Genomic DNA, 13,267 nt, shown 5'->3' on the forward strand with positions numbered 1-13,267 from the left:
GCCCAAAACTGGATGCAGTACTCCAGCTGCGGCCTCACCAAGGCCAAGTACAAGGGGAGAATGACGTCCTGGGATTTGCTTGAGAAGCATCTATGGATGCAAGCCAGCGTTTTGGTCACTTTACTAGCCACAGCATCGCATTGAAGGCTTATGTTCATAACCTTCAATGCTTTTTAAGTCCGTAAAGCACATCAGAATTCTCTCCTCCCTGCTGCATATACCCTCCCCTGCCTGCTACTCTCTCCAACTGCTCCAGGCAGTATGGGGGTGGAGGTGGGGGGGCAGAGCACCAGAGCTGCTCCTGCTGTCTGCAGCTGGGCTCCATGCAGAGCTGGGCTCAGCCAGCAACAGTGGGTTGGTCCTTCCTCCCTGCCTGGTTCCTTTGGTGTTCCCTGCTGGCCTGGGATCAAGTGTTAGGGGCAAGTAACTTGCCTCCTGCTGCCACTGTCCCTAGCCAAGCCTGGCTCCATGTGGCAGTGGGGCAGGAGCAGCTCTGGAACTTTCTGCTTCCCGTCCCATGCCCGGATCAGCTGGGGACAGCAGAAGCAGTGGGTAGAGGAGGGCAAAATGGGAGGGGAAAGGAGGAATGTGCAGCTGAGTAGAGAGGAAAGGAGTGGGGAGGGAAGAGTCTTACCTGCTTGAGGGAATTAAAAAAGTCCCCTGCTGCCATTCCTGCCTGCCTTAGTATATGTATGTATGCGGGGAGGGGGTCTGGGACCTCAGGTGCAGCCACACTCACGCACTCCCTTTCTGAAATCCTGGAGGACATGGAGGGGCGTGAGCCCCCGGCTCTGCATGTGGGGTGGGCTGTGACCAGAGCAGCACCGGGTTGTTCCTGGCTGGGCTGCACGGAGGCCAGGTGGCTGCAGTGGCAGTGCTGGGAGTAGGGCCACAGGGTAGGGCCATAACCCTCCCCCCCACCAACCCTCGCTCCTAGCACCGCTGCCATGCGCAAAGCGGTCCAGGCTCAGCGGAAACAGCCCAGCTCAGCCTTCCCTTGAGGACATGGGGGGCCTGGGGCTGGTGGGCACAGGGGAGGGCGGGCTGTCCCTCCGGGCTGGAATGGCATGCTGGGCTGTTCCCACCGGGCCTGGCCCATGTTGTGCTCAGCACGGACAGTGGTGGTGCACGCCCCCCGTGGCCCCACTCCCAGCGCTGTCATCGCAGCCGCCTGGCCTGAGCACAGCTTGGCCAGGAAGAGCCCAGCACTGCCCCGGCCCCGTGTGCAGATCCGGGCGCAGGAACTCCTCCTGCCCTCCTTGGCTGCAAGACCCCTCCTCCCCGTGCCCCCTGCATGAACCACTTGCAGCTGTGTCCCCCTCCCCACTCCGGCTGTGCAGGGCTTGCCCCTCCCTCACCGCCGTTGGGGCAGGAGGGCGAGTGAGGCTTCAGCAGTGAGGGAGGGAGTTGGGGTAGGGCTGGGGCCTTGATCTGCCCCACCCCCCCAATGGCCGTTTCCCCTCTCCTCTCCCCTCCCCACAGATTTACTTGCTGGGCGGAGTGGGGGGGAGTAGATCTTCAGTTCCTCTTAAATTCCAAAAGTCATCTCTGACCTACAAAGGTTGGAGACCACTTTTGTAAATGGTCCTTAAAGCATTTATTCATTATGACAGTGGCTCCCAACCTTTTTAGATAGCGGACCAGCAAACCGCGGCCTGGAAGTGACCATGGCCTGCAAGTGATCGTGGACTGTGGCAAACTGCAGAGTGTAAGGGACTGGCATACTGCGGACTGGCAGCCAGCAGGCATTTGCTGAGTATAAAATATACTGAGTATGAAAAAGGGTTGGCAGCCGGTCCACAGTATGCTGGTCACTTCCCATCATAATTTTCTGGTCCATGGTCACTTCCGGTCCGGCAGCCAACCCTCTTGCAGACTGGCAGCCAACTCTTCGTGGCCCAGCACCGGGCCATGGTCTGGGTGTTGGGAACTTCTGCATTATGGTAACCAGTATTTGGAGTCAAGATGTCATACCAGCAGACATGAGTATAAGATCACAATTCATTGACTGAATTTCTCGCTTTCATATCTGGTGTTAAATGCCTTCTGAATGAGTCTAGCACTAACATTCCTCTTTTCTTTAGAAGTGCCCCAGGTCTCTGTTTCCATACAACATCTAACCAGTCATTCATCAATTCACTTGACATCCATCCTTCTTCCTGGCACTTAACCACTATTCCTAGTGGCAACTTTTCTTTTGGAAGAATTTTGTGTTTTAAATCATAAAGGATGGCAGTTTTCTTCCATCTGCCAATACTGTTAACATCACTATAATTTAAGACTTTTCATTTCCTATATTTCTCATAATTATGGATTTTGCATCTTTCATGTGGATGGTGACATTTCTTGGCATGTCAGAATGGATTGAAGTCTGATCAGCATTACCTGTCTGTCCCAGCAGGTAATCATGAGTTTTGCATAGCCCAATAATATACCCTGGAATTCAACAAGTGTCTCGCTGTAGTCTGTTGGTAACTTTTGTGCAAGTGATGTTTTTTGTCTCAGGGCTAAGCCACTTCATTGCATCATTCAGGTATACCACCCACTACTTGTTTTGAATTTTTGAAGCGGGATGTTCAATTCTTTCACTATTTCTAACTCCTTGAGTTGAAGCACTTCATAGGTGAATGGCATTTCCTCCTTTCTTTTTTTGAAGATACTTGAGAACTTGCTTACAATTTCAGAAAAGTGACCTTGTTTTGGACCCCTGAATGTTTTGTGTGCGGACTTAGCATTCTTGAGTTGTTCTTTTAATTGTCTTCACTAACTCACATTTGCTTCTGTAACATTATACTTTTTCCCCACCTCACAGTTGTTATTTTTTTTCAGAATAATTTACAACCTTAATTTTAATGTTTAACTGCTCCTCATCCCTTTTTAGTGTCTTCTCATTTGTACCTCTACTTCCTCTTTTTTTCTATGTGGTCAGGCAAGGGAGTTTCCCTGCTGCCACTCACCCTGCAAAACTCACCATGTGTTCCTCCTATGTTTTTAAATCTTTGCCAGTCAGTGTTGATCAGGCCCTGTAATCTGTTGCTTTCCCTGCTACCCTGCCGGGTGCTTCCCTGCCACCTGCTCTGCCACTGGGTGCCTTGCTGCCACAGCCTTACTGCTGTCTGCTAAATCTCTGATTGGCATGCTCATGCTGTGTGCCTTACCAACCCCTCCCTCCATTGTGCTGGGTGTCTGGCAGGCAGGTGCTCAGGCCATTCTCAGCTGCTGCCTGATGCGGAGGCATCTCAGCATATGCTGGCCAGGCTCCTTGCATGAACTCAAAATGACCTGGCAGGTGCCAACCAGGCACTGTTCCTTTCTCATGCGGGGTTTCTATCCAACACATGCTGAGTTGCTCTGAGCTGCTGCTCAACCAGCAGGTGCCAGAGCAACCCAGTACACTGCAAAGGACCTGTCCAGGCTGGTATCATGTGATGAGTTACTCCAGCACCCACCACTCAGGCAGTGGTTCAGCAACTCAGCATGTGCTGGCCAGAAATCCCACATACTGCAGGGATGGTGCCTGACTGGTGCCTGCCAGGTCATTTCGAGCTGCATGCAGGGTTTCTGGCTAGAGGGTGCCAGAGCAACTTGGCACGTGCTGGCAGGCAGCAACTTGGAGTGACCCTGCTGGCCAGGAACCCTGCACAAGGGGATGGTGCCTGTCTGCATTTCTCCTCACATATATGGCTGTCCGCTATGCATCTTTTGATTTCAAGTAAGCTGTATGTGATTATAAGATGCGGCTTGATTTTTTTTTTTTCCCCTCTTATTGAATGGGGACAGATAGGGGGTGGAATATGATGTTAATAACCGAGTAAATATGCTAGCTCTTGCATGAGTTACTTATCTCTCGATTGCAGTGAAAGTTCCTGCTAATAAACATTAAAAAACTCCATGGCATATGATTTAAGGTCAACGTTCTTCAAGCCTTAGTCCTAGTCTCAGTGCTTATTGTGGGAGTTTCTAGAGCTTGACCTGGCTTGTCACTGGAAACAAGGCAGACAGAGTAATGGCAAAAAGTGATACTGGCACTAAGTTAGAGAGAAATGAAAGAAAAAACCAGCAAAGAGCAGATCTTAAGAAAGGAGGAAAGTGTACTCTTCTTCCCCTCTATCTACTCTTGTCCCAATGTGAGGCAAGGAAAATGAAACAAATAGGAGAACAAGAATGGGGAGACAAATGGGAGAATTTAGAACAGGCCTGGAAAAGGCATGGGTTAAATGTGAGAAGTTGGCATAAATAGCATAGGAAACATTATAAAGGGACTGCAACTAAGTGAATAGAATAGAAAACAAAAAGACTAACAGTATTTTTTCTCTTCTACGTCCAGTATTGAAAGATGCACCATTTTTCCATTTGAAAAGTGGGCAGGCTGGTTGGAATGGGGAAGAAAGCAGATAAGTACTGTTTACTTTCTGTTCACCAACCTGTCAATCTATCAAACCACCTTGTGCAGTATAACAGATCTCTTTTTCTCAATTAAACTGTCCCTCTACTAGCGAGAGTCTGCTAGGCTTCAGTTTTCAACTCATTAGGTTTTAGATCAGTGGTTCTGAACTTCATTAGACTCAAGGTACACCTCACTAGACTCAAGGCACCACTGAGAAAATGACAAATCTTTGTCAGTTTATGGTGACAGAAACACAGTAGAGCAAGTCTTCTGTTGCAAAGAACTCAGAAAGACCACAAAAGGTCAGCATGTTTTTAACATTATTGATTCCTGTTTGAAATCTCTGGGTTTATCTTGTAAAACATGTTTGCACACCTAACAGTGTAAACATTGAGTGGCACCCTGGGGCACCCTTGAAAGGATCTCAAGACACCCCATGGCACCCTGGTTGAAAATTACTATTTTAGATGCTAGAAAAGCAAGACCTAAGTTGAGCTGGTATGTCTGCTATTGTCACTCCCAAATGGCAGGACCCTGTGTAACTGATGTAAGAGGAACAAAGCAGCCTTTCAAGTTTTGCCTTCACAACAGAGGTACAGAGTTGTGGCACTCCAGAAATAAAGGTGGCTTGTCTCTTTTCTTGAAGATTGTCACAATCATGGCATCCCTGAGGTAATCTGGGATTTACTTATCATTCCAGAACCTTAAGATGAGGGGCATGAAGCTGTGATGTGAGCTCTTCTCCTCCTTGCTTGAAGATTCCCATGGGGATTTCATCCACTTCAGATGTTTTGTTGCTCTTCATCTGCCTGATGGCTTTCTCCACCTTGCCAAGTGTTGGAGGGATTCCAAGATCATCTCTGACTGGGTCTTGTGGGATGGAGTTGAGAACACTTTCATCAACAATGGAGTCTCAATTGAGAAGGTCTTGATGGCCTCCCTTTCCTTGATCAGGTCTCCTCCAACCTTAGGTGTCAAGGGGGTTGGTCCCTGAATGCTCAAGACTGTAGATGGCTTTGCAGAACAAGACCCAAAATTGATATGTCTCACCCCATCTTTTATAGTCTTGTCAATTCACCCAGTCATCTGGGCTTTTCTTGTGTTATCACCGTGTTCTTCCTTGAAGGTCGATTGCCATTGTTTTCTCGCCGTTCTGGGGTGGATTCTTCTTGTTTTGGTCTTTTATCTGCCTGCATTCTTCAGCCAGTTGCCAGCTGATGTTTTCCCTTTCCACAGACATGCTTTCACCCATTCTCTCACGCACACAGCATAGTAAGGTCGAGCACTTATGTCAAGCTACAGAGCAATACAAAATGGAGTCTTTATTTTCTAGTAGCTGCTTATCATAAAGGCAGTGATAATAGTTTGCTATAACAGTTCAAAGCTAGGAATTTTTATATTTAAGTGCAGAAAACTGATGTAAATACTAAAGTACTGTACATAGCTCCATTAGAAAACATAAAATCATCCATTTAGACTAGGGATGTCAAACTCATCTTGTGCCCCAGGCCAGATCTGGACTGCAGGACTCCTTGCAGGCTAGAGCCATGGGTCAAGTGGCAAGGCCAGTGGTTGTGGCAGTGGCTGCAGCGAGGCCAGCAGTAGAGGCAGCAGAAATGAGGCAAGCTGCTGTACTGGCAGCATAAGTGGCCATGGGCCAAATAGCCACAGGCCACTTGCCCCCCCATAAGCCTCCCCTCCCAGCGCTGCCACCCACTCTGAGTACAGCTTTGGTCCAGCTCCCCCCACCCATGCTGGGAAGAGCCTAGCACTGCCCCCAGCCCCAAGTGGGCAGCAACAGCCCACCAATGTCCCATGCACAGATGCAGGGGGAGCTGCCCCCTCCCCCCCCCAGCACTCCCTGACTTGTGGCTCCATCCCGTGTCCAGCCCCAGCCTCCCTCTTCCCTCACCATGGGGGCCTTGATCTGCTGCCCCCCACCCCCTAACAGACTTACCAGCTGGACACTGCTGCTCAAGCTGCTGGGCTGCATATTGGCAATTGGAGTGGTGTTGGTTGGTATGGCTTGTTAATAATCAGCCATTGGTATCGGCCCAAAAAATCTTTATCAGTGCATCCCTACTTTTAAGTACCTACTTTTAGGTATTTAATCTTAGCTCTGGGTGTGTTATGAATCAATAGAGCCTCTAAAAAACAGGAAATGTGTATCCTATTCTATCCATATGTTTCAGTTGTATTAAGGCTTGTATTCACTTTTATGCTATGTTGTCTATAGAACCATGGAAAAATAGGGCAGCATGGGAACTCAGGAGGTCATATAGCTCAATCCTCTGCTCCAGGTAGGTTCATTCCTTTATAAACCATCTGAGATAAATCTTTGACTACTGTTCCTGTATATACACAAGGATCACCACATTGTCATCAAAGGAAATCAGATTAGAGTTGACTTGCTCTTGACAAATCCTTGTTGGCCATTCCTTATAACCTTGCCATCAGCTATGTGCTTATAAATTGGTTGATAGATATTGTAGCATATCATTATTCCAGCTACTAAAGTTAGGCCGAGCCTCCTTTTCCACTTTTTTAAAGATGACACTAGAGTTGCCCCTTTTCAGTCTTCTGGGAGCTCACCTGCCTTACATGAGCTTCCAAAGGCAGTAGTCAATGGCCTTGCACTTCCTTCATCTAATTCTTTCAGTATTTCAGGATGAATCTCAGCACGCCTAGCTGAGTTGAAAACATCCATTCAAATTCCCCACCAATGTTTCTGTGTTATTAAGAAATAGATTGAGAAGAGCCCTCCCCTTGCCTGGGTTTTTCACCATTTGTGCTATGTTGTTCAAATACAGTCTGAGATATCACAATTAATGTTCTTGTGATTTAGGTCAAGGATGTTCAACTGGTAGCCACAGGCTGCATCTAGCCTGTGAGGGGTTAATTTGCCAACCTGTGGGCTCCCACCCAACTGCTGCTTTCCCCCATTGCTTTGGCTGCAGAAGTAGTCAGGGAGCCTACACAAGATGCTTAATGCCTATTGGACTAATTCTACCACGTTAGTATGACTGGCAAAAACTATGCTAATTTGCAATAGATTAGTCCAATGGGCATTAAGTGTCACACAAAAAGTGTTCATCTGCACTAATTCATAGTGCCAATTATAGCGCATTAAGTTGGTACCTGTTATTACAGGGCACCTATACACAAGTGCAGAGGCTGCTCTGATGCACTGGAATTCCAATATGTTAGAGCAGACTCAATTAATTGAGTCTGCTGGAGCGTGGCAATTACTGTGTCCCAGCATCCTCCTGACTCTTGTGCATCAGCTTCCTTATGCTTAAAAATGGTGACGGGGGCATTTGAACTAAGGCTCGTTTGATAAGGTTTAGTTCAAGTGCCCCACTGCTGTTTTAAGCTGTTACATGAGACACAGCAGTGCTTTAGAGTGGCTCTTGGAGCCACCCTAATTAAAGCGCTGCCCCCCCAACATGTAAAAGTGCCCACAGGTACTAAATTTAATGCGCTGTAATTATAGTGCATTAATGAACATGTAGACACACCCAGGGCCTCTGGGTTCCCTCTGGCTTCCTACTTCCATTAGCTAGTGGGTGGGGTGGTATAGCATGGTGTGACCTTCAGTACTAAGGGAGACCACAGGCCAGGGTGCCTGAGATGCATGATACAGCAGGGGAACTGGGGTGGGGAGCTTAGGGTGAGGCAAGGCACAGAGCAATAGGGGAGAAAGCACTGGGGCGAGGTACCGCATGGGGGGGGGTCATGTAGTGCGCGGCACCATGGATCCATTGGTTCCCAATGTTTCAGTCCCCAGACACTTAGAAGTTAGACAGCCCCGATTTAGATTCGTCAGTTTAAAAATGGCTTGTCCACCTCCCCTGGTTTGGTGGTGTATAGCAGACACCCACTTTGAAATGGCCCTTCCTGTTTTTACCTTAAAAACTTTAAGCAGGTCTGCCTATTACTTCCTTCTCATTCTCAGGGAAAAAGTTCATGCATCTTTAATATACAAGGCAGCACTCATCATTTTCTGTCCTTGAGCAAGCTGTTTCTGTCCATATCAGTACTGTAGTTGTGTGAACACTTACCAAATCTCAGTTATCCCACTCTAATCATATTTTTGTACATAATGAGGATTTTAATTTCCTCCTACTTATTGCCCATATTACCTGTATTATTATACATACATCTTAGATGACCAGCAGATTATATTAGTAATTTCCTTTATATAATCTTAAAATTCCCTGTATTTCCTCCTTTTCCTAGACTTTATCCAGGTCACCTTGTTCTACTTAGCTGTGGGCATTTCTCTCCTGCCCCTGTTGAACTTAAAGCCCTTCTCTCTCTGTGCTAGTCTACTATCAAATGGATATTTTCTCCAAATAGAACCGCGTATACCTGTTAGTGGCTGTAGACCACTAGCCACAGGTGACTGGTGCCACCTTAGTCAGCAATTGGTGCGGGAGAGGTCCCCCTGCAGCTGCCAGTCTTGTTGACTGGAAGGAGGGGGTGGGGGGGCTTTCTCCTGCGGCTGACTGCACCAATGGGGAGGCGGTTGCAGAGCTCCCAGAAGTGGCTGTGGCACTCCATCCAGCACTTCTACTCCCTGGCTGGTGCTTGCAGGCAGGTACCGGCGCTCTCCCCTGCCTCCCCCCCGCCAGCCCATTGCCTAAACAGGGAGCATGGCCTGTCAGGGGGTGCACCAGTGCTCTCAGGAGGTGCACATGCACCCCCTACGTGTCACCGCTGCCAGTAGCTGAGTAATACAAAGCATTTATGCTAAATGATAAAGCAATAAAATGTGCTTTTGACTTACTCCAAGCTCAAGGTTTTTTGACATTTCAGGGGCAAAAGTTGAACGATGAAAAGCAGATGGATGCTTTGGGGAGAACTGCTTCATGCATGTAGGCTAATAAGCCCTCCTCCATATATCCATGGACAGGGATACTTTGGATTTGAGGTCGTTTCTATCCAGTATGCTACAGATTGTCCCCTAATACTTGAAATGCCAGCTTACTTTGGGTTTAACGGGCAATTAATATTCTGCACCAGTTTCATTTTCTAGGCTGACTTAATATATTCTACCCTTCCAAGGGTGCCTTACTAATCATATTAAGGTCTCAAAGGCAGTAGCAAGGCCATCCATACAAACTTATCAAGGTAAGGCAGTAAGAATATAAAGCAGGGCTGAAGAACTTACTTGACAGCCAGGTCAGGTGGGTCTACTTAGATGATTTTACCAGTTGGGGTTGCTGCTTCTTGAATCCTTTAATTAGGAGACAAAGGCAAGTTGTGGAACAGGAAGAAAATAAACCCTTTTTGGAGTAGGCCAATTTGTATGTGGTGGGTCCATTGCCATAAAACAGGTTGGACTTATCTGGGTGAAGGGACAGTTTCTTTAAATTCCTTTCTCTGTTACCTGTGTTGGGGTAAAAGAAATAACAGTGAAAGATTTGAAGACTTCAATACCATAAGGCAGCTGAAAAGTTCAGATCAGCTCAAAACCTGCTGCCTTATCAGCAGGAATCTAGGTTTTCCATTTCCCACAGAAACAGAGAAAAACGTAGACTTTTCCCCTTTATCTGAGGAAAACACAGATTTCTCGTTTTCATGGAGAAACCTGCAGATTTTGCAGTTTTGTAAAGAGCTCTCTGCAGGCTGGCAGGGTTCCTTCCCTGGACTGGGAGGGAACAGGAGGAGGGTGGTCAAGCAGGGGGCACCAGATACACGTTGCCACCAGGCAGCCTGGAGAACAGCTCCCACAGGTAAGGCGGGTGGGTGGGGGGATTGAGGACCCCATAAGGAGGGAAGGAGTTGGTCAGGGCTGGGGTTGGAACTACTGCCCAGCTGGGTGGTGCGTAGGGCTTGGGGCTGCAGTGCATTTGTTTGGGGGGCTGGGGGTGGGGCAGGCTCCCCAGTGCTGTGCAGACTCCTGGCAGGACAGGATGGACCTGTGCCCCCCAAATCTGTGCATGGGGTGGGGGAGGGTGTGGGCTATCCACTGTGGGCATAGAGAGAGAGTGTGCAAAATGCCAGCCTGCAAGAGGCTGCTTGGGGTCCCCCATGTCCATTCCCCCCACCCCACACTGGGGCCTGGGAACAATGAGTCAGGACAGGCCATCAGTGTTTACAAATGGGTAAAAAAAGGTTGAGAACCACTGGTCTAAACTAGTCTGAGACCAAGGAAAGGACCATGGTCTGTCTTTTATGAAAGAGGATGCGAGTGATGAGGTTCACACTTAAAGATGCATTGTCTAACTTCAACAACCTTTGACACGAGGACAGCAGTTTAGGGGAAATAAGTCTTGGGAACAAACAAAATGCTGTTGAATAAAGATGTTGAAGTAGAGCTGGTTTTGATGGCACCTAAAGATTGCTACTTCAGTTACCAGAATTCCTCTTCAAGTGTGTCGATATTAGTGAGAATAGGAACCATTTATGCTCTTCAGATTTGTGACAGACTTCCTTACTGTTAGTCTCACACTGATCAAGCAGTCCCTGACAGTGTTAGTTATAACTAACAATATAAAATCAGATGATCAAAAAGTTTAATGATTCAGATACTAATTAAATTAGGACCCTGTAAAAAAAAGAGAGAAAAGCCTTTGTCCCTAAATAACCTAGGGAATATAAAGTATGAAAATGCGAGAACACTGGGGGAAGAGCAGATGCATATGAAAAGGACCTGAAGTATGTTATTATTTTTGAAGACAAATGTAGGCCACATATCTCCATACAAGCCACAGAAAAGTAGAGTAGTTTGACTAGCTCTCTTGTTTTTAGATCTTCCTTACTGGTGCTTTTCAGTGTTTTGCTAAAGGAGAGAACATCTATTTTCAGGTCTAATTCAAGCACATGTAAATTAGAAATAAAATCAAAATATTCTGCTTTCCATGTAACATGAACAATTTCCTTTTTTCTTGTTGTTGTTATCTGTATCTAAAAAGGCCGTTGTATTAAAAGGACAAGATATTCAAGCTCATTCAGAATTGACAATTTCAAGAAAATAGCCTGACAGTGTTAATCTAGTAGAAAATGTGGCTTGCATACACCAGTAAAGCAAAATACCATTTCTTTGTGGAAAGACAGATAAAAATACCGCTGTCTTCAGCATTACTTAGCTCTTGCCAGACATCAAAGTGTGGCAGTCGCTCCTTTTACAAACAGGTGGCACTGGGCATCACTGAATTGCCTATGAGAAAGCATTTATTCAGGCAGGTCCAATAACAAGAATCTTGGAATCAGTCAGTACCTGTGGTTCTTCTTTAGAGGTGTGCTAGCCTCATTTTAAATAGTACTTTGGAAAAACTAAGCAGTTCATATTCCAAGTGTATATGGTACTAGCTAGACCTTTTAGATCAGTGGTCCTCAACCTTTTTTAAATGGGGGCACCTGGATAGACTCAAGGCACACTTTGAAAATGCCAGTTTTTTGCTTAACTACAGGAAAACAACAGAACAACTCTTCCATTGTAAAGAACTCAGAAAGACCACAGCAGGGCAGGGTGTTTTTAATGCTATGGATTCCTATCATGTTTGCACATCTAATCATATTTGCACACCTAGCACTGCAAATATTGTGGGTCACCCCACAGCACCCTTGAAAGGATTTTCACTGTCTTAGATATTGAATTTATCAGTTTGCTATTATGTCATAATATTGGACATAGAAAACCAAGCTTGCTTTGCTAAAAAAAAATTATTTCAATACATTAAACCATTAAAAATTACATCATTTATAATAGAAGAAGTGTCTGCTATCCAGCTTGAGATTCTAATTACTGTATTAGCCAAGTCTGAAAAGAAACTTTTTTGTAGTCTAATATTGCTGTTTTCTTACCCGTACCATTAACCTGGAAGTATTTATAGCACATGTAAAAGCAAACACTCCATATTAGCTAAAAATAACTATTGGTGTGTATAAAGAATGAAAGAAATAATTTGCTGTATTTTTAAATCTTCTTTTAATATTAAATATTACATTATATATTAACATTTAATAATTTAAAACAATTTAACTTAAGAGAACCTTTTATATGTTTACTATTTTAAAATAATTTAACAGTTTATTTTAAAAACTTGTTTTACAAAGGATTTGCTGTGAGTCTTCAAGTGATCCTTTCACACCCTAAAGCTGTATTCAAACGGCGTGGGTCTCAGCCAGGTATGCAAGAATCAGATTTTCTCAAACAGATAACAACAGTGGAGGAGCTGGAACCAAAAGCAAACAACTGCACAAAGGTACTAATTCCACTATTACTGCTGAGCTTCTATTACCATCTCTGTAGATTGCTTAATACTGTACTAATGAAATTGCTGTTTTGTAGGTTCTTGTATGGCACACTCGAACAGAAAAGGTAAATCTAGCTAATGAGCCAAAATATCATCTGGACACAGTTAATATTGAGGTATGATCTGGAGATGTAACTATACGGACACACCTCAGAAAATGGATGCGACCGAAGAAGTCTACCTGAGTTCAGCCAATTAAATTCAAGCACTGTACAGTCTATTGCTGTGCAACATCTTTTACCAGTCATCTGATGGACTTCTGTGCAGGCAAAACAGTTGTCAGATAACCTAATACATACGTCAGACAGTACAAGCCATACGTGCTTTGTTCTAGCTTGTTTTGCATGCATTCCTCAACTTTCTCCCAGTTCATTAAATTGATATCCACACTTTTGTTTTGAGATGGTTTCCATGGAGGGGGTTAAAAATAACCCCCAAAACAGAAGACTGAAACATGGCTGCTGATGAACATTTGCAAAAACATTTTTATATAATTTTCTTGAATTTATCCCACTTGAATGATGGCAATTATAAACTTGCTTTGGACTACAAAATGTTGATCACCAAAACAGTGCTGTAATGCACCTTCCAAATTGATTTTTTTTTTTTTTTTTTT

General features: G+C 45.4%; 1 protein-coding gene across 1 annotated transcript in view; it reads left to right on the forward strand.

The window, feature by feature from the left end:
• The window catches only part of B3GAT2 (beta-1,3-glucuronyltransferase 2), a 16,855-nt gene extending 3,655 nt beyond the window's left edge, over window positions 1-13,200 (forward strand). The window contains exons 2-3 of the mRNA XM_019520492.1: window positions 12,452-12,600; window positions 12,687-13,200. Of these exons, the coding sequence (XP_019376037.1) occupies window positions 12,452-12,600; window positions 12,687-12,773 (236 nt within the window). The 3' untranslated portion in view covers window positions 12,774-13,200. The remainder of the gene's footprint in view (window positions 1-12,451; window positions 12,601-12,686) is intronic.
• The last annotated feature ends 67 nt before the right edge of the window (window positions 13,201-13,267 follow it).

This window comes from Gavialis gangeticus, unplaced genomic scaffold (genome assembly GCF_001723915.1).
Source record: "Gavialis gangeticus isolate Ggan-Ray unplaced genomic scaffold, GavGan_comp1, whole genome shotgun sequence".
NCBI classification, from domain to species: domain Eukaryota; kingdom Metazoa; phylum Chordata; order Crocodylia; family Gavialidae; genus Gavialis; species Gavialis gangeticus.